The sequence below is a fragment of the Chiloscyllium plagiosum genome, unplaced genomic scaffold, assembly GCF_037043375.1.
Source record: "Chiloscyllium plagiosum isolate Xiang-an unplaced genomic scaffold, Cpla_swu_hap1 HiC_scaffold_9, whole genome shotgun sequence".
Classification (NCBI taxonomy): domain Eukaryota; kingdom Metazoa; phylum Chordata; class Chondrichthyes; order Orectolobiformes; family Hemiscylliidae; genus Chiloscyllium; species Chiloscyllium plagiosum.
In genome coordinates, this window is record NW_028270147.1 from 26888018 (window position 1) to 26906265 (window position 18248).

The 18248-nt window shown below is 40.2% G+C and overlaps 1 protein-coding gene and 1 long non-coding RNA gene across 4 annotated transcripts in view; one reads left to right on the forward strand and one right to left on the reverse strand.

Moving 5' to 3' along the window:
• plppr4a (phospholipid phosphatase related 4a) overlaps window positions 1-18248 on the forward strand; it is a 94214-nt gene that overhangs the window by 49876 nt on the left and 26090 nt on the right. Inside the window, exons 3-4 of one of the 2 annotated variants that reach the window (XM_087990491.1) lie at window positions 3294-3423; window positions 6303-6408. In XM_087990491.1, coding sequence (XP_087846617.1) covers window positions 3294-3423; window positions 6303-6408 — 236 coding nt within the window. Of the gene's footprint in view, window positions 1-3293; window positions 3424-6212; window positions 6409-18248 lie in introns of both variants that reach the window. The other variant, XM_087990490.1, reaches the window with a different exon arrangement.
• Window positions 1-18248, reverse strand: part of LOC122554219 (uncharacterized) — a 103814-nt gene that overhangs the window by 16190 nt on the left and 69376 nt on the right. For both annotated transcript variants that reach the window (XR_015758122.1, XR_015758121.1), the window contains 2 exons: window positions 13007-13129; window positions 6984-7029 (listed from right to left, as the gene is read on the reverse strand). This is a non-coding gene — a long non-coding RNA (uncharacterized LOC122554219). The remainder of the gene's footprint in view (window positions 1-6983; window positions 7030-13006; window positions 13130-18248) is intronic.

The following is an 18248-nucleotide window of genomic DNA, read 5'->3' on the forward strand; positions in this document are numbered from 1 at the left end:
TAATTACAACCCACCAGTTGAAATTTGCACCAGTTCTTGACCATTTATAACTGACTTAGAGTTGAACCAACTGCCCCAATAACTATAAACTATTTAGACTTATGTTTTTTTTCCCGAGGATGCCACAGGAGGTAGCATGCATTTTGTAAGTCGTGATATGAAAATCAGAACTATATTAAAGCTACAGGTTTACACTCCATTGCTACAAAGTTCCCTCATGTACAGTACAAATAATAGCTTTCAGATTATTTCAATTTGAAGCTTAAAAGATCTTATTTAATTTGAGTGAAGTTATATAAATTGCCATTGTTCTGGTTAATCTTGAAACTATGTGGCAGGTAGGTTCACTCTTTGTCAACCATAATGCATTATGGAAAGGTAGTCAGTCATTCTTTTTATTCAGGATGCTCAAGCATTTTGATTGTTCTTCAGTTATCGGAGTCTCCTTGTTTTATGTGTTTCATCTGTTACATTTTCTTATTGGCATTGCTTAGTGTCAATAGACAATCAATTGATACAGCGCCGTTCATCAGAACATTATTAGAATTGAGTCTTGCTATTTAAATTCAAATCAGGCTCTGCATGATTTCTTATGATTGGCACACTACAATTACTTCAGTATGGGGCAAATTTAAGTTATTATACACAGTGCGAAGATTTCACATGAAGTGGATGGAAAAATCAAGTTAGTTGCATGATCCATATGTCTTAACTCCCAAAGATGCTGAAATCATTCTCATAATTTCAGTAGGAATTTACTTTGGTTTTGTTCTGCACAGCACCGTTTCAAATTTACTTTTTTCTTAAATTGATCAGTGATGAAACAACTTTCAACTTCGATAGCAAACAATTTCAAGCACTTCCAAGATGTGAACAGCATAGATTTCGCTGTAATCTCTCTGATCCTTCCACAAGAATGTACTTTCTTCACAGTTTGGAAAACTGTGCCAATGTCAACTTCTCCCGACTGAACATATTCAACAGCATTATGTCCTTACTGAGTAAGACTGCCAAGTTGTGCTGCTAGATGATGAGCAACATTTGATGCTTTGGAGCTGCCAGAATGAGCATGTTTTTCTTTACATTTGTGTGGGTTGGTTTGAAATCCAGGGCCCAGAGAATAACAACTTTATCTTAGGCACCTATCTGGTGAGGTATCTTGTATGTACACCTTAGCGAGTTTAGTCATGGGGACAGTTAATCAGGTGGCAGCGAGGTTTGTGACGACCTTGCCACCTTCCTATCTCCATCCCAATTTAGTCCACACTGCCAATTAATTGAGCGGTTAATGCCCTTAAGTAGGCAATTAGTGTACGCATAAGGGCCCTCACCTTACCACCATGGGGGAGGCAGGAGTACTTGCCTTCTTAGAAGCAAGACTAGCATAAAATTGGGGTAGTTGGGGGAAATCCAAAGCTGTGCATGTTAAATAGATTGGCCATGCTAAATTGCCCATAGTGTCCAGGCATGTACAGGCCAGGTAGATTAGCAGGCTAGGGTGGTATGGTGGTCAGTGGTTAGCACTGCTGCCTCACAGCGCCAGGGACCCGGGTTCAATTCCATCCTCGGGTGACTGTGTGTATTTTGCAAGTTCTCCCTGTGTCTGCATGGGTGTCCTCCCACAATCCAAAGCTGTGCAGGTTAAATGGATTGGCCATGCTAAATTGCCCATAATGTCCAGGGGTGTAGAGGCTAGGTGGATTAACCATGGTAAATGTAGAGTTACAGGGATTGGGTAGTGTGGTTGGATCTGGGTAGGATGCTGTTTGGAGGATCGGTATGGACTTGACGGACCACTGTAGGAATTCTATGAATAATGAGCGTAGCTGCACATGAGATGGTGGGATATGGGTGCAACAGCTGAGATACAGTGAATGTTTGGTAGCAGAAAGACAGTGGAGGCACTTACCCTGGCACTGTTATGTGTTCCACCGGATGGTTGAGAGCACACTGACCTGGATGACAACCTCAAACTAAGGCAGCACTGTGAGCTCCGCTGTGATCTCGGAAGAAGAGGAATGTCCTCCTCTGTACCACTGCATCACACCATGACCTCCTGGTCCATGTCTGCAAAGTAGTATGCTAATTACCCCTCACCTTCCATGTCAAGGACAAATTTCATGAACTGTGCAGGGCAGCTTCAGTCTGCCAGCACTTGTCCTGCTGTACAGCAGCCTTTTCAAGATGGTGCCAGTGATGAATACTTCTGATGGTGGGTGGTTGGATTTGGCTAGCATTGGATCCAAAGCATAACGAAAATTACAGCACAGGAACAAGCCCTTCGGCCCTCCAAGCCTGCACCGATCCAGATCCTCTATACAAACCTGTCACCTATTTTCTAAGGGTCTGTATCCCTCTGCTCCCTGCCCATTCATGCCCGCCTTGACCACCTCCACTGGCAACACGTTCCAGGCCCCCACCACCCTTTGCATAAAGAACTTCCCCTTAAACTTTTCTGCTCTCACTTTGAACTTGTGACCCCTAGTTTTTGATTCCCCCACTCTGGTGAAAAAGCTTCTTGCTATCTACCCTGTCTATATCTCTCAATCAGGTCCCCCCTCAACCTCTGTATTTCTAGTGAAAATAATCCTAATCTATTCATTCTCTGTTCATAGTTAGCACCCTCCATACCAGGCAACATTCTGGTGAACCTCCTCTGCACCTTCTCCAAAGCATCCACATCCTTTTGATAATGAGGCGACCAGAATAAGAAGCATAATGGAACGTGGTAGATAGTTAATGATATAAGTTAGGGACAATTGCATAAGAAAATGCCTGAGGCCTCACATAGAAAAGCCTTCCACAAAACCCAATGAATGTGAAACTTAGCCAGAATATGGGCAGATTCGGCCCACTATCTCTGAATGAGTTGCTAATTAATGCAGCTAAAGCAGATTCCAAGGAGGTTACATTTTGGGTAAGCTGGAAAAAAATCGTAAAAGATTCTTACCATTAACCAATTTCCAATTATCATTCATTGTATTTGAACTTCAGGGACGGATGGAAGAAAGCAATCCTTGAGGTTGAATAATCTGCCAATATTGACTATCCTGGCTCATACGTGATTAATGGCTATTTGCTAATGTTTCAGAGAGTACCTAATATCAATGGAATTGCACCAATTTCTTCATGTGAGAAAAGGAGGAAGTGTTGCTGACTAATTTTAATCTCATTTGTAACAAGAAGATGACAACACATTGGTTTGAGAACTCATAAGAATATTTCTAATGACACCTCAATTTTCAGTTCTGATATGCTATCCTTATGCATAACCATCCTTTTTGTTATTTCAGATTATGATAGGTGAAGGCATTCTTTACTGCTGTCTCACTAAGAGAAAAAATGGAATAGGATCAGAGGCCAACATCAATGCTGGTGGCTGTAACTTCAACTCATTCCTCAGACGAGCTGTCAGATTTATTGGTGGGTCCAAAAACTCTTTTAGACATTTCAGTTCATATGTCACTGAATAGAAAAATGTTAGAAACTCAAACAATCAAATGTAGTTACTTGTGAATTTCCTTTTATGTTTTTGCTGAGATTACAGTACTTTTAGATTTTAAAATGGTTATCAGCTGATGTAACTCAGGAAATGTGTCCATATTGTTCACTGTATGAGCTGTACATATTTGGCTTTGGCTGACTATTAGATGAATCAAATTTTCAAACTAACATATAGGAACATGATTTGGTGCCATTGAGGAATGAAGCTTATGAATTTGTGCTTCATTGAAAAAACAATTTAAATAAGTTTTGATTCCTAGTTACATTTCAAAGGCTGTAGCAATATGAGGTGGTTTCCATCCGTTCAGTTTCGAGTAACTCTCTGGAAGAATGTGTCTGCTGTCTGTCCTAGAAACCTCCTCTATTCTTTGAAATGCACCTTATTTAGACTGGGCCAGAAGGCTGTAGCTCAGATTCAAGTGTCTTGGGAATAATCTACTATCTGAAGGAAGATAGCATCCTCGGCCTAGGTTTGATGGCCCCAATGACTGAGGGTTGTAGGAGGGAAACCAAAGCAACAGTTGGCTTTGTGAAACTGGTGAGTGCACCCCTGTTCATTTCTATCGCACTGAAATAAAGAGGAATTAACCTTTTGCATGTTCTTCAGTCCAACACCAGCTGAAATTGGCTTGATTGCACAAAGCCCACACTGTACAAAAGACATGCCAAAACTGGTATTAGGCTCCACTTACATCTCTTCTTGATCCATCTGTTTTTTTAACATAGTAAACACTATTGTGTACTCAAAAGAAGTTTCTTTTCCAAAAGAATAGCATTAATTGTGTACATTTGCATTGCTGTTATTGCATTCCAATGAACTGTATGAAAATTATTACAAATTACAAGACAATTGGTACATTGGTTTTCCATTTAAATCTTGGATATGCTCATGTTTTGATGCTGTTAAAGATTACATCAGGAAATCTATCACCAGCCAGCAAGTGGAATCAATGCATTAAAAATTGTAAATTGAATCAATTTTAAAATAGTTATGTATTACGGCAGGCACAGTGGCTCAGTGGTTAGCACTGTTGCCTCAGTGCCAGGGACCCAGGTTTGATTCCAGCCTCGGGTGACTGTTTGTGTGGAGTTTACACATTCTCCCTGTGACTGTGTGGGTTTGCTCCGGGTTTCCTCCCACAGTGCAAAGATGTGCAGGTTAGTTGAATTGACCATGCTGACTCGCCCATAGTGTTCAGGGATGTGTAGGGGAATTAGTCAGGGGAAATATAGAGGGGAATGGGTCTGTGTGGGTTACTCTTTGGAGGATTGCTGTGGGCCAAATGGCCTGTTTCCACATTGTAGGGATTCTATTCTATGATACTCCACCTTAGTGATGATGCTATAAATGTACATTTTTCTGTGTCACACCTATGAATTACTTCCCAAACTGTTTTGGAAACTCTGAATGAGAGTTCTGGAAGCATTGTTTCATCAACAAATGCAGCAAGATTTGACAACTGATGAAATACAGAAAATATTTAATTCTATTAATAACTATCATTTGATGTTTGGAAATATTGCCTTTCAAAATAAGGGTTTTGAGCTCAACATGGATGTTAAAAAGCTCTTCTTGAAAGTACAAGTTTAGTCACATTTAGAAATTCTACTGAATGTAAAAGCAACATGTTTAAATTTATATTCCTATGACAAAAGTAATGTGTCACAGTACATGGTTCACATGAGATGTTATGATAATTTACAGTCATCACAATGTTTACCAAATGCTTACTTAAATATCACACGTAATGTTTTAGCAATTTTTTTCAGTTTACCTGTGTTCAGTTAAAACACCACCCAAGTCTCATGGTGTATTACAATATTTCAAATTGAAAAGTGCATAAATATCATAACATGAGTATATACAATTGATACTTCACTAATTATTAGTTATTGTATTAACACTGACAGAATTGACTTTATTTGTTCAATCTTAATTTGAAAATACAATTTAATTTTTATAGTATTTTAAAATAGAAATTAAGTCTCCTCCCCACTTTAGTGTTTAAGTGGGAAATCTGCTTAATTGTATCGAACTGCTTAGCTTACAGATGCATGCTTCTGTGCCTTAGGACTAGAAATTCATCTTGGATGGTGGTGTAAGATGGACAGCATTAGATCGGCTGACCATTACACACAGCTCCTCATATAGAGATCCACTGCACTCAAAGAAATTAAATATCAAGGATTGCTTGGAAGAAGCAGCTGCTTTGATATCTCCCATTTTGCACCACGACCCAAGGTGAATTCCTACCCCCTTGACTGCGTTTGAACCAGTGTTAAATTCAAAAGGTTAGCTGCATGCTATTTAAAATATATAGATCACAATAAATTTACTAGTAACATGATTTCAGTTTGAAGGCTGAGTTTATACATGGCACTGCAATTTCAATTATTACCTTTAATAAGAATCATATGGAACTGTTTGCTGGAAGTATTAGTATTCTGTGGAAATATATTAATGAAAACTGTATGTTCTACTTAACGCAGTTCACCAACATGTCCAAAACTCTCAAATTTTCTCTGGTATACTGATTGAGTTAATTATGTTCCTTTAATGGTACTCGTATTCTCTAGCAGTTTTGATATTTTTGGCATTAATTTGCGACTATTTGGGATTAACAGATTTGTACCAGATGATTCTGAACTAGCAGCTGGAGATAAAATTTGTTATGCTAATTATTTTTGATTTCTCTTGAGTGTTTTAGGAGTTCATGTGTTTGGCCTTTGTGCCACCGCTCTCATCACTGACATTATTCAGCTGTCAACAGGGTACCATGCCCCATATTTTCTTACAGTGTGTAAGCCCAATTATACGTCGTTAAATACCTCCTGTGAAGAAAATCCATATGTTGTGGAGGATATCTGCACAGGATCCGATCCTGCTCTCATTAACGCTGGCAGGTTAGACTTTACATTTCACTTTATGTATATAACAAAGAGGGGCTTGTTTATTCTTTGCTCAATTTGGGAGTGCGTTTGATAAATCCATTACTTCACTGCAACATTTTCGATTATGGCAGACTAGAACAGGGCATTTTTCACCTTGTACTTAGCAAAGACAGAAAGCATGGATGAATTAATTGCAGATGTCTCTTCACCTAAAAAACTGATTTCAACCTTCGCCTCAGATCAACATTTTTCACGTAAAGTGTGTCCCTTCCAACATAACCTGAATATTTAAATTCAAATCAGGATCAGTTCTGTACTGTGAGCACTCAGTTCACCAATAGATAGGCACCTTGTTTCAAATTGTTTTGAAATAAGTAGGATGAATGGACTTTGAAAAAAGCTGCAAGCTCTAGTATTCCTGACTTGTTTTCATTAATTTCCTTCTCTCATTTTATGAGAACAAATCAATTTCATTTCAGATCCCTCTTGCAAATGATAACTGTATGTTTTGCTGAAAACCAGTGCATTGACTAGGTTGTAGCAAGGAGTATGTGTGGACTTATTGAGATGTGCCCTAAGTTACTCACATGACATAAATATCTGGTAGTCTGAGGGCATCTCTTGTCATTGCATCTAAAAAAAAAATAAAGTTAAAATTGATTTGAATACAATTTGAATTTTGTCCATAGACAGGCGATAAAATCATGTACAGCTTTTTCAAAGATTCCCAGCAAATTTCCTTTTACCACTTGCAACAACATCAGAACCAAAGGAACAGTGACAATTTTATTGTCCTTCAGGTTGTTAGAAACCTCACTGCAAACATGTAGTTTAAATAATAATTATCAAAATTGAAAGTAAACAATGCCATATTGCTTGTCTGTTGTTATAAAATCTGAAGTCAAGGAGTTGAATAATATGCACAGTTGAAGTAAATTATTATATTATTATAGCAACATTCTTTTGTTTATAAATCTTAATCTACAATTGTCATAATGCAGTTAGCATTCTTAATATGTAATCAAATATAAATTGTATTATTTCTGCCAGTTATGAATGAGATTAAATTATAACTGCATTACCTTACTGAAGAGACTCTTTTCTTTATGCAACTCTGCTCACTGCATTCGGGGAGCTTTGACTCTTTTAATTCCTCCTCAGGATCTAAAGCAAGGCATCTGCTTTACTATAAATCACTGTGGCAGCTTGTGCTTATCAAGTCAATGGGAGTATTTGATCTGCCAGTTCATGAAGGCTAAGTCCACTGCTCAATGCTAGTATCCCTTCTCTATCACTTTCACTGATAGATATATCTGCATATAATCTGATTTTATCTTTGAATATAAGGGTGTCAGAATGAAATCCATTTCCACTACAGAATCTCTAGAGTGCAGATAGAGGCCATTAGACCCACACCTCGAAAGAGCATCACATCCAGAACCACCTCCATAACCTGGCAATTCCAACCTATCTTGCAAATCCATGGACACTGTGAGCAATTTAACATGGCCAATCCATCTGGTCTGCAAATCGTTAAACTGTGGAAGGAACCAGAGCACCCAAAAGAAACCTACACGGACACAGGGACAATGTGCAAACTCCATACAGACAATCATCCAAGGTTAAAACCAAACCTGGGTCCCTGACACTGTGAGACAGCAATGCTGTAACTTGTGTAAAAATGATAGAATAAAAATCTGTCAATCAGCTGGTGTTATCTTATACTGAGTAGGCATAAATACCATGGACAATTGATGCAATTAATGTAAGTAAGCTCATCCAATATGTCCCTCGTTCCATCTTCTGTTACTGGTGATCTTAACTGGTGTGCCATATTTCAATGGCTCTAGTTTCGAATGAGGAAAATCAACAACCTGGTCCACTTTCAGCCATCTGACAGCTGAATCTCTCCACTGACCCAATGTAATGTTGCCCAAAGATACACTGGCACCAACTGAGGAAATGGGTGTAGGAACCTATTGGTGTGTAGAGTCCATGCCTCTGGTCTGGCACTGTCCCGCACAATATTTTTGCTAATAGACAGACCCCAAAATCTCAGAAATTGAAGAGAATTTTTCATGATGCTGGTCTTCCATGGTGTTAAGGTGTGACAGTAATTAATCCCTTGGTTTATTTTAATCCCACAATAAGGAAAACATTATCTAACCAAGCTAAACCTAATTGGAAATGAAACTGAACTGAAATGTATTTTAATTCAAAAATCTAGAATACCCTTTGTTGACCAAATTGGAATTCTTTTTGTTATCTCCAGTCTTTTTAAAATTATAATTAAAATACTGGACACCATACTCTGTATGTGGCTAAGAAATAGCAAAACACTAGAGATTCTGGAAATTTGAAACAAAAACACAAATGCTGGAAATACAACAAATCAGGGAAGATTTGCGGAGAAACCAAATATATTAATGTTTCAGGGATGGGCTCTTCATTACCGAGTTGACCATTCGTGTTTGTTCCTGCTCTGTCTCTGATTTATAGAATTGGATTAATGTTTCTTCAAATTTCCATCCCTATCTTCCTTAATGTGTTCCATCCTGGACCCTCTCCTTCCCTCTCTAACTGTCTCTATCTCTTGCCAGGAAATAAAAATACATTAGATGAATGGATCCACATCCAAAATATCAACTTATGCATTCATCACGACAACTGCATAATCTGCTGGGCGTATCCAGCATTGTCAATCTTGTTTTCTATTTTATGAATTTAACTATATACCCATGTAATTTTTTTTTGCTTTTAACTAGTAACCACCACCAGTTTAAAAAAAATGCCATGTAGCTAATTGAATATTTACACACAATACCAGTATCCATCCAGTTCTTAGCTTTCTGGGCAATTTTACACTTTTCAAATAGGACGTCACTTCAAAGCCAAGTTTCCAAAATACAAGAAAAGTTTTAATTTTATTTCACTCTTCAGAAAATCCTATTTACCTATTTCAGATAGCAATGATTGGTTAGCTATTCTGTTCATAATGCCAACATCATAAAACAATAGAAGACAATATTTCATTCTCTGTGGGTAGCGAGAAAGGTAATGGGATGGCCGAATAATTGAGTGGCACGGCTCCAGACAAATTCCCACAGCTGTCCTGTCATCTCAGCAATGAGGTTCGGGGTGAGAAAGTCGATGGTGACCTTCTCATTTTTTTAAATCAACCTGCTCATGTATGCTACAACACAGATGAGACTTGGATCAGATTCAACAGGCCCTGAGGTAGGGACAGTACCACATAAGATCCCATGGATGACCTTCTCAACCCACCACTATTTAATTGACCTTAACTGGTCAACTAAAGCCTTAATTGGACCTCTGACTGCTATCAACTCAATTTACTTGCCTTCTTGGAAGGTTATTTGCCTCACGGGGAAACCTGCTTTCTGGGTTGGAGTGTTGGTGTTGAATGTGTGGCTACTGGGGGCAGGGGAGCTGGTACCGAAAACCACACCCTGCGCTTTCTCCAATCCCCCTGAGATTCCTCTCCCATGACCACCACAATTCCCTAAACAAATAGACAAACAAACAAACACACCCCTTTCCCTTTGCCCCACTAAACAAAATCTGCTCATCAGTGTAGCTGGTCATGGTTGTGTGCCATGGGATTGTGCTGCTTCTGATTGCCCAGAAAGGGCAGGACTTTTGTGGCACATCTCCTGGTTCAATGAGATGTTCATTACATGGCACTTAAGTAAATCTGGTGCTTGATGCAGCAAGCCTTCTTGATGACCCAGAGATGGCGGCTTTGTGGCCTCTCCAGCATTTAGTGCACATAGCAGTGAAGCTTGGCAGTTAACAATTACCAAAAAGGAAAGTGATCTTAATACCAGCCCTTGAGGAACATAACTTACCCTCTGCTTTCCGATCCAAAATCAATTCAGTGTCCAAACTGACACTGTCTCTTCAGTCCCATGTGTTTTTATTTTGCCAAAGTCTGTTTTGCAGTGTTACATAAAATGCCATTTGACAGTCTATTCCACAGCATCAACTACCTGCATCAAGCCTCTCAACCTTCATCCAAGAACACACAAACATAATTTGCTTTTAATGCATATTGATTTTTATTTGTTAACCTAACGTTTTCCACTTGTCAATTAATTTTTGTGTTAAATTGCTGTCACCAAATGTTTCCCCATTGCAGACATAAACCTGACAGGCCTGCCATTGTCAGATGTATCCTTTTCTTCCACTTTGAACAAAGGCATAACTTTTACAGTACTTCCATTTTTTGGCACTACATTGGAAGTGTGGCACTGTTTAAGAAGGGTGGTAAAGACAAGCCAGGGAACTATAGACCAGTCAGCCTGACCTCGGTGGTGGGCAACATGTTGGTGGGAATCCTGAGGGACAGGATGTACATGTATTTGGAAAGGCAAAGACTGATTCGGGATAGTCAACATGGCTTTGTGCATTGGAAATCATGTCTCACAAACTTGATTTGAGTTTTTTGAAGAAGTAACAAAGAAGATTGATGAGGGCAGAGCAGTAGATGTGATCTATACGGACTTCAGTAAGGCGTTCGACAAGGTTCCCCATGGGAGGGTGATTAGTGAGGTTAGTTCTCATGGAATACAGGGAGAACTAGCCATTTGGATACAGAACTGGCTCAAAGGTGGAAGACAGAGGGTGGTGATGGAGGTTTGATTTTCAGACTGGAGGCCTGTGACCAGTGGAGTGCCACAAGGAACGGTGCTGGGCCTTCTACTTTTTTATCATTTACATAAATGATTTGGATGCGAGCATATGAGGTACAGTTAGTAAGTTTGCAGATGATACCAAAATTGGAGGTGTAGTGGACAGCGAAGAAGGTTATCTTAGATTACAACAGGATCTTGACCAGATGGGCCAATGGGCTGAGAAGTGGCAGATGGAGTTTAATTCAGATAAATGTGAGGTGCTGCATTTTGGGAAAGCAAATCTTAGCAGGACTTATACACTTAATGGTAAGGTCCTAGAGAGTGTTGCTGAACAAAGAGACCTTGGAGTGCGGGTTCATAGCTCCTTGAAAGTGGAGTCGCAGGTAGATAGGATGGTGAAGAAGGCGTTTAGTATGCTTTCCCTCATTGGTCAGAGTATTGAGTACAGGAGTTGGGAGGTCATGTTGCGGCTGTACAATTGGTTAGGCCATTGTTGGAATATTGCGTGCAATTCTGGTCTCCTTCCTATTGGAACGATGTTGTGAAACATGAAAGGGTTCAGAAAGGATTTACAAGGATGTTGCCAGGGTTGGAGGATCTGAGATACAGGGAGAGGCTGAACAGGCTGGGGCTGTTTTCCCTGGAGCATCGGAGGCTGAGGGGAGACCTTATAGAGGTTTACAAATTTATGAGGGGCATGGATAGGATAAATAGGCAAAGTCGTTTTCCTGGGGTCGGGGAGTCCAGAACTAGAGGGCATAGGTTTAGGGTGATAGGAGAAAGATATAAAAGACACCTGAGGGGCAACTTTTTCACGCAGAGGGTGGTAATGAGCTGCCAGAGGATGTGGTGGAGGCTGGTGCAATTGCAACATTTAAGAGGCATTTTGATGGGTATATGAATAGGAAGGGTTTGGAGGAATATGAGCCGGATATTGGCAGGTGGGACTAGATTGGGTTGGGATATCTGGTCGGCATGGACGGGTTGGACCGAAGGGTCTGTTTCCATGCAGTACACCTCTATGACTTTAAGAAATTTCACAATTTCCATTCTTATAACATGCTGCAAACTAATATATATCTTAGTTTGATTAACAAAAATAGAAAGAATGGCAAGTGATGAGTCTGCAAAGATGCATAGACGGGTTAAGTGAGTGGGCAAAAACTTGGCAGATGCTCCCCTGCATTGGCTGCCCTTGCCATTCACACTGGCAGAGATTGTGGGTTAGGAAGGTACTACTGAGGTATATGACTTAATGTATCACACCTTGTAGTTGGTACACATTACTGCCATTGTGCATTAGCAGTGTAAGGAGTGAATGTTTAAGTTGGCGGATGGATTGTCGATGAAGCAGATTGCTTTGCCCTGAATGAGGTTAAACGTCTTGAGCATTGAAGGACCTGCATTTTTCTAAGCAAGTGGAGAACATTCCATCACACTTGCAACTTGTGCTTTATAGATGGTGACAAGTTTTAGGGAGTTAGGAGGTGAGTTACTCGCCACAGAATTCCCAACTTTGGACTGGCCTTGTAGCATACAGTATTTAGATGTCTGGTCATTGAATCTGCTCAGCCATACGATCATGGCTGATATGCTCACCACCCCCACTTTCCTGCCTTCTCTCAATATGCCTTCAACCCATTACCAATTACCTGTTACCACAAGATGTTGATAGTGGGGATGTCAGCAATATTAATGCCGTTAATGTCAAGAACAAATGGTTAGTTGATGTCTTTCTTGTTGGGGATTGTCATTGCCTGGCACTTATTGGATATTGCATCAAGCAGCAAGTCCCTTCAGCCATTCACAACAAACAAGCTATTGACTGTACCCAACCAGACACGTTTGCAAAACTCGCAACAACGCTCAACATTAGATGTGATTCAATGATTGGACAACCTTCACTTAATAATCCTGAGTGGGCAAAGAATTAAACTGACAGTCAAAACCCCTACCTTTCTTGTCACAGGAGGTTGGAGGGGCCTGAAGTTCCATGATGCTTTCTCCATGTCAGTGTTTCAGTCATCAGAGTTGTCTTGCCAAATAATCTGTGATTATTTGAAATTTGTTACGCTTGCCTGACAAGTGAAAAACAAAAAAAAAGCAGCTGTGGCAATATATCTTTAGTATGAGTAAAATTTAAATTCTGTACAATAAAGCAGATTGTTATTATAGTAAATTTCAAAGTTAGATGTTACTCATGTAAATTGTTGCTGCTTGAGAAAAGACAGGGTTTAAAACTTTAAAGCCACAATGGCCCTTCCTGCTAAACACAGTAAACTGAATGCCTTGGTCCAGAATCCAGATCACCTGCAACAAGTGACACGTGTCAGCCATTACCTCCTTGTTAAAATGGAGCTACCTTACATCACGCTATAGGGCCATAAGACATAAGAGCAGAATTAGGCCATTCAGTGTATTGAGTCTGCTCTACCATTTGATCATGGCTGACATGCTTCTCAACCCCATTTTCTTGCCATTTCCCCATATTTTTCTTTTCCCTTACTAACCGAGAACCGACCTTTCTGTCTTAGATATATTCGATGACTTGGCCTCTATGGCCTTCTGCGTCAAAGATTTCCCCAGATTCGTTACTCTCTGGCTGAAGAAATTCCTCGTCACATCAATTCTAAAAGGTTATCACTTCACACTGAGAGACTGTGCTCTCGGGTCCTAGTCTTTTCATTACATCTTCTCCACATCCACTCTATCCAGGCCTTTCAGTATTCTATAAGTTTCATGAGAAGCCCCTCATTCTTCTAAACTCCATGAAGTACAGACCCAGAGACCTCAACCGCTCCTCATACAACAAGCTCTTCATTCACGGTGTCATTCATATGAACTTCCTCTAGAGCCAGCACATAAATGCGGGGCCCAACACTCATTACAATATGCAAATGTGAGGTGACGACTTAGTGATATTATTGCTAGACTGTTAATCTAAAGACGAAGGGAATCTTCCAGCCTTCCCCATTTAGAAAATAGTCTTTGCCTCTCTTGTTCCTACCAAAGTGCATAACCTCACACTTATCCACATTGTATTCCATTTGCCAGTTCTTTGCCCACTCTACTACCCTGTCAAAGTCCTTCTGCAGCCTCCCCAAATCCTCAACACTACCTGTCCCTAATGCTGTTCAAGTTTAAAGTATAATGCCTGGTTCCTTCCTGTATCATCACCTCCGAAAGCCAACATACCAACAGAGTTTAACAGTCAAATGCTGGCCAAAACAAGGGTTAAATGGGACTAAAAGCAACCTCCATGCTTAAAACAAGCAACCAGAGAGTCCAACCAACCAGATTTCATTGGAGGCAGTTCAAGGAACATTCACTAGGATCATCCCTGGTATGGAGGAATTGTCTTATGAGCAAAGGCTAAACTGATTGGGATTCTACTCATTGGAGTTTGGAATAATGAAAGGTGATCTCATTGAAACATATAGAATTCTGAAGGGGCATGATAGGGTAAATACTATGATGATGTTTCACCCTCATAGGAGAGTCTAGGCCCAGAGGGACTAGTCACAGAATAAAGCAATACCAATTTAAGACTGAGATGAGGATGAATTCTCTTCAAGGATTGTGAGTCTTTGTAACTCCTTACCACAGAGCTGTGGCAACAGAGTCTTTATGTATATTTAGGGCTGAGATAAATAGGTTTTTAATCAATGGGGGAATAAAGGAATATGGGGAAAATGCAGGGAAGTGGATGTGAGAAGGATCAGATCAGCATGATCTCATTGAATGGCAGAGTAGGCGTGAAGGACCGAACAGCCAACTCCTGTTCTTATTTCTAATGGTCCTATTGTATTATCTCCCTGGCCTGGATTTTCACTCCAGGGTTGAGTGTGCAGAAATGGCAGAATTCACAATTTCACAAATCTGACCTTTAAGCCAGCGGCCCAGGTGTTGGATATTTAGTGGAGGGGTATTGTGGATGGAAGGACAGACTGCATTAGGTTTTGGGGCTGAGGAATCAACTGCGTGCTGAAACAGGCTGGTGGAAGGCTTGCCTCAGGCATCCAGCACTGTATCCAAAATTGGAAATAGTGAATAATGCATCCTTCCAGTCATCACACTTCAATTCTCTCAACACCAGCCCATGCATGCCAAACCATTTCACCATACTCCAAAGCTAAGCTATGCCCTATGCCCATCTTCATGGCTCCTCATAGCCTCATGTCACCCTGTGCATCTTCTCACCCTATTACAGCTCCTTATTTCCTCTATGTCAACCAATGCCACTCTACCTAACTCTCATAAACTTTCATCATCCCTATACCAACTTAATAACAACTCAAATCTATCCCCTCACTGACTACATTTTCCACTTATACATCAAATGAGCTTAACACAAGAAGTCTATAGACATTTTAGAGCATTTCTACTGCACTGGAAGAATATCAATGCAAACAGCAAGAGGCAGTCAGTGATAATCCTGGAGTAGAGGCAATTGTAGATGTTCTGCTGGTCTAGGGATATGGACACTCAATGGAAGAAGGTATCAGAGACTATAATCAGAATCTAGTACAACTGCTAGAAAGAGCTCGTTGGGTGAACCTGAAATTGAAGAAGGATAAAAAGCAATTGAAGATGCCTGAAGTCAAATACCGAGAGCAAAACGATGTTGCCCAGATCATGACAAAGTAGGAGCTGTAGCAGAGATGCAGTGACCAACAGATGTGAAAACAATGCAATGAATTGTTTGGCTTGTGAACCACTTAGCAAGCCCCTTGCCTAATTTGTCAACAAAGTGGGAACTCTACACAAGCTCACTGCCAAGAACATGCAGTGATAACAGAACAAAAGCTTTAACTTGAACAAAACAATGGGTGATGCTAGTGTCACTGGGGAGGTACTACAGTACTGATGGTGAAGTCTCCTTGCAGCATCATATCACTGGGACAGTACTTGGAGATACTTTTAGCAGAAAGGATAACAAGTTGTGTTTGCATTTAGAACAAACAGAAAGACATTACACTTAGAGTTCAGTCATCCCCTCAGTCATTGTGATGAATGACCCAGATTTACTGTAGCAAATACAGACATGCACATAGAATGAGAGGAGATGTTTTTTTCTACAGGCAGCAGATCAGCAAGAAGTAATCTCATCATCTACACATAGTACAGAATGACCATTAGTACCAGAAGTCTGCTGTTCCCCAGGAAATGGATCAGAAACAACAGTTAACAATTAACAGCACTCTCCACAGAAATGATTCACCCTCAGAAAGGAACATCACCTTCGAACGAGCAGATGTCAGAACAATAGCCAAAGACAGCATGCATATGTACTATTATGAACGTGTACAATTGAAAAATTAAATGCAGTGCATGTGCAGAGACTGACAAAAGTGGAAAAGACTAGAGTTAATACACTGATTTGCTCATGAATGATTTCCCTTGTTGCTATGTATTACATGACTTGCAATTACCAAAAGGAGAATACATATTTCTTTTTTGATAAGAGAAATGTTTAGGAAATATAGAATTATGTCTTGTGTACTGGTTGGCTTGCCATAGTTACTATCTCTGCTGTAAGTGCCTTTGTGTGCAGTCTGACACATCACTTGAAACAGAGATGGTGGTATCCAGTGCCCCCTTCTGGATAAATTTTCAAATTGTGCCCACACCCTTTCTCATCTGCAACAGCAATTGAAATTTCAGGTAAGTGAGTCAGAAAATGAAGTCTATGGGAAAAAAATAATCGACTATGATTTGATTACAGATTTCCAAGCAGTAAAGTTGCAAATAGGTTCTGTTGCGTTTAGATTGTTCTAAAATATTTAGTATATTTCAAAATTATAATATCCAATTGCATTTCTGATTTTACTGTAACAAACTATACTCTGAGGCATTTCTTATAAGAAAGAAAGGAACTGAGCAGTGGTTAAAAAAAAGGTGACATAATCCAGAATTGAAAAAAATAGATTTTTACAAGGGCTTGCAAGATACAAAAATGATTCTGGAGAATTGCATCTGAGTAACAAGTACTAGGAGAACAGATGGCCAGGGGTTTAAGAATCCGAGGCTATGAGCTAGGGAATAGTGGGAATTAAGGAGACAGAGTGAGGCAAATAGATTTGTAAAAAAGGGTATGAATATTCTGAACTCAATACATCATTGTAAGGAGTCAATGGATCAGCACGAATGAGGACAAGAGAGAGTTTGAGCAAAGATGAATTTATGTCAGTTGGAACCTGGGAAAGGTATACAGGCCATTGAGAGCCTAATGATACAGGGAAACATGACAGTATACGGCCTTGACCAATCTCAGCTGAATTTTAGGATTCTCACATCTGAGTCACAGAGTTATACAGCACAGAAATTTCAGTCCAACTCATCCGTGCTAACCAAATATCCTAACCTAATCTAGTCCCATTTGCCAGCATTTGGCCTGTATCTGTCTAAATCCTTCCTATTCATAATACTCATCCAAATGTTGCCCCTTAGGTCCCTTTTAAGTCTTTCCCTTCTCACTTTTAACCTATGCCCTCTAGTTTTGGACTCCCCTACCCAGGGGAAAAAACCTTGGCTATTCACCCTATCCATGTCCCTCTAGTGATGGAGAGGGATAAGTGTGCACTGCAGGCCAAGAGTTATAGCTGGGGGCAGGGAAATTATGATGCAGTGAGGCACGACCTAGGATGCGTGGCTTGGAAAAGTAGGCTTCAAGGCATGGGCACAATTGATATGTGGAGCTTGTTCAAGGAGCAACTATTGAGTGTCCTTGATAAGTATGTACCTGTCAGGCAGGGAGGAAAGGGTCATGTGAGGGAGCCGTGGTTTAATAAGGAATTGGAATCCCTTGTTAAATGGAAGAGGGCGTCCTATGTAAAGATGAGGCGTGAAGGTTCAATTGGGGCGATTGAGAGTTATAAGGTAGCCAGGAAGGATCTGAAGAGAGAGCTAAGAGCAACAAGGAGGGGACATGAAAAGTCCTTAGTTGGTAGGATTAGGGAAAACCCTAAGGCTTTCTATAGGTATGTCAGGAATAAATGAATGACTAGGGTAGGAATAGGTCCAGTCAAGGATAGTAGTGGGAAGTTGCGTGTGGAGGCTGAAGAGATTAGGGAGACACTGAATGAATACTTTTCATCAGTATTCACTCAGGAACAGGACATTGTTGCCGATGTGAATATTGAGTCACAATTAATTAGAATGGACGGCTTTGAGGTATGTAGGGAAGAGGTGTTGGAA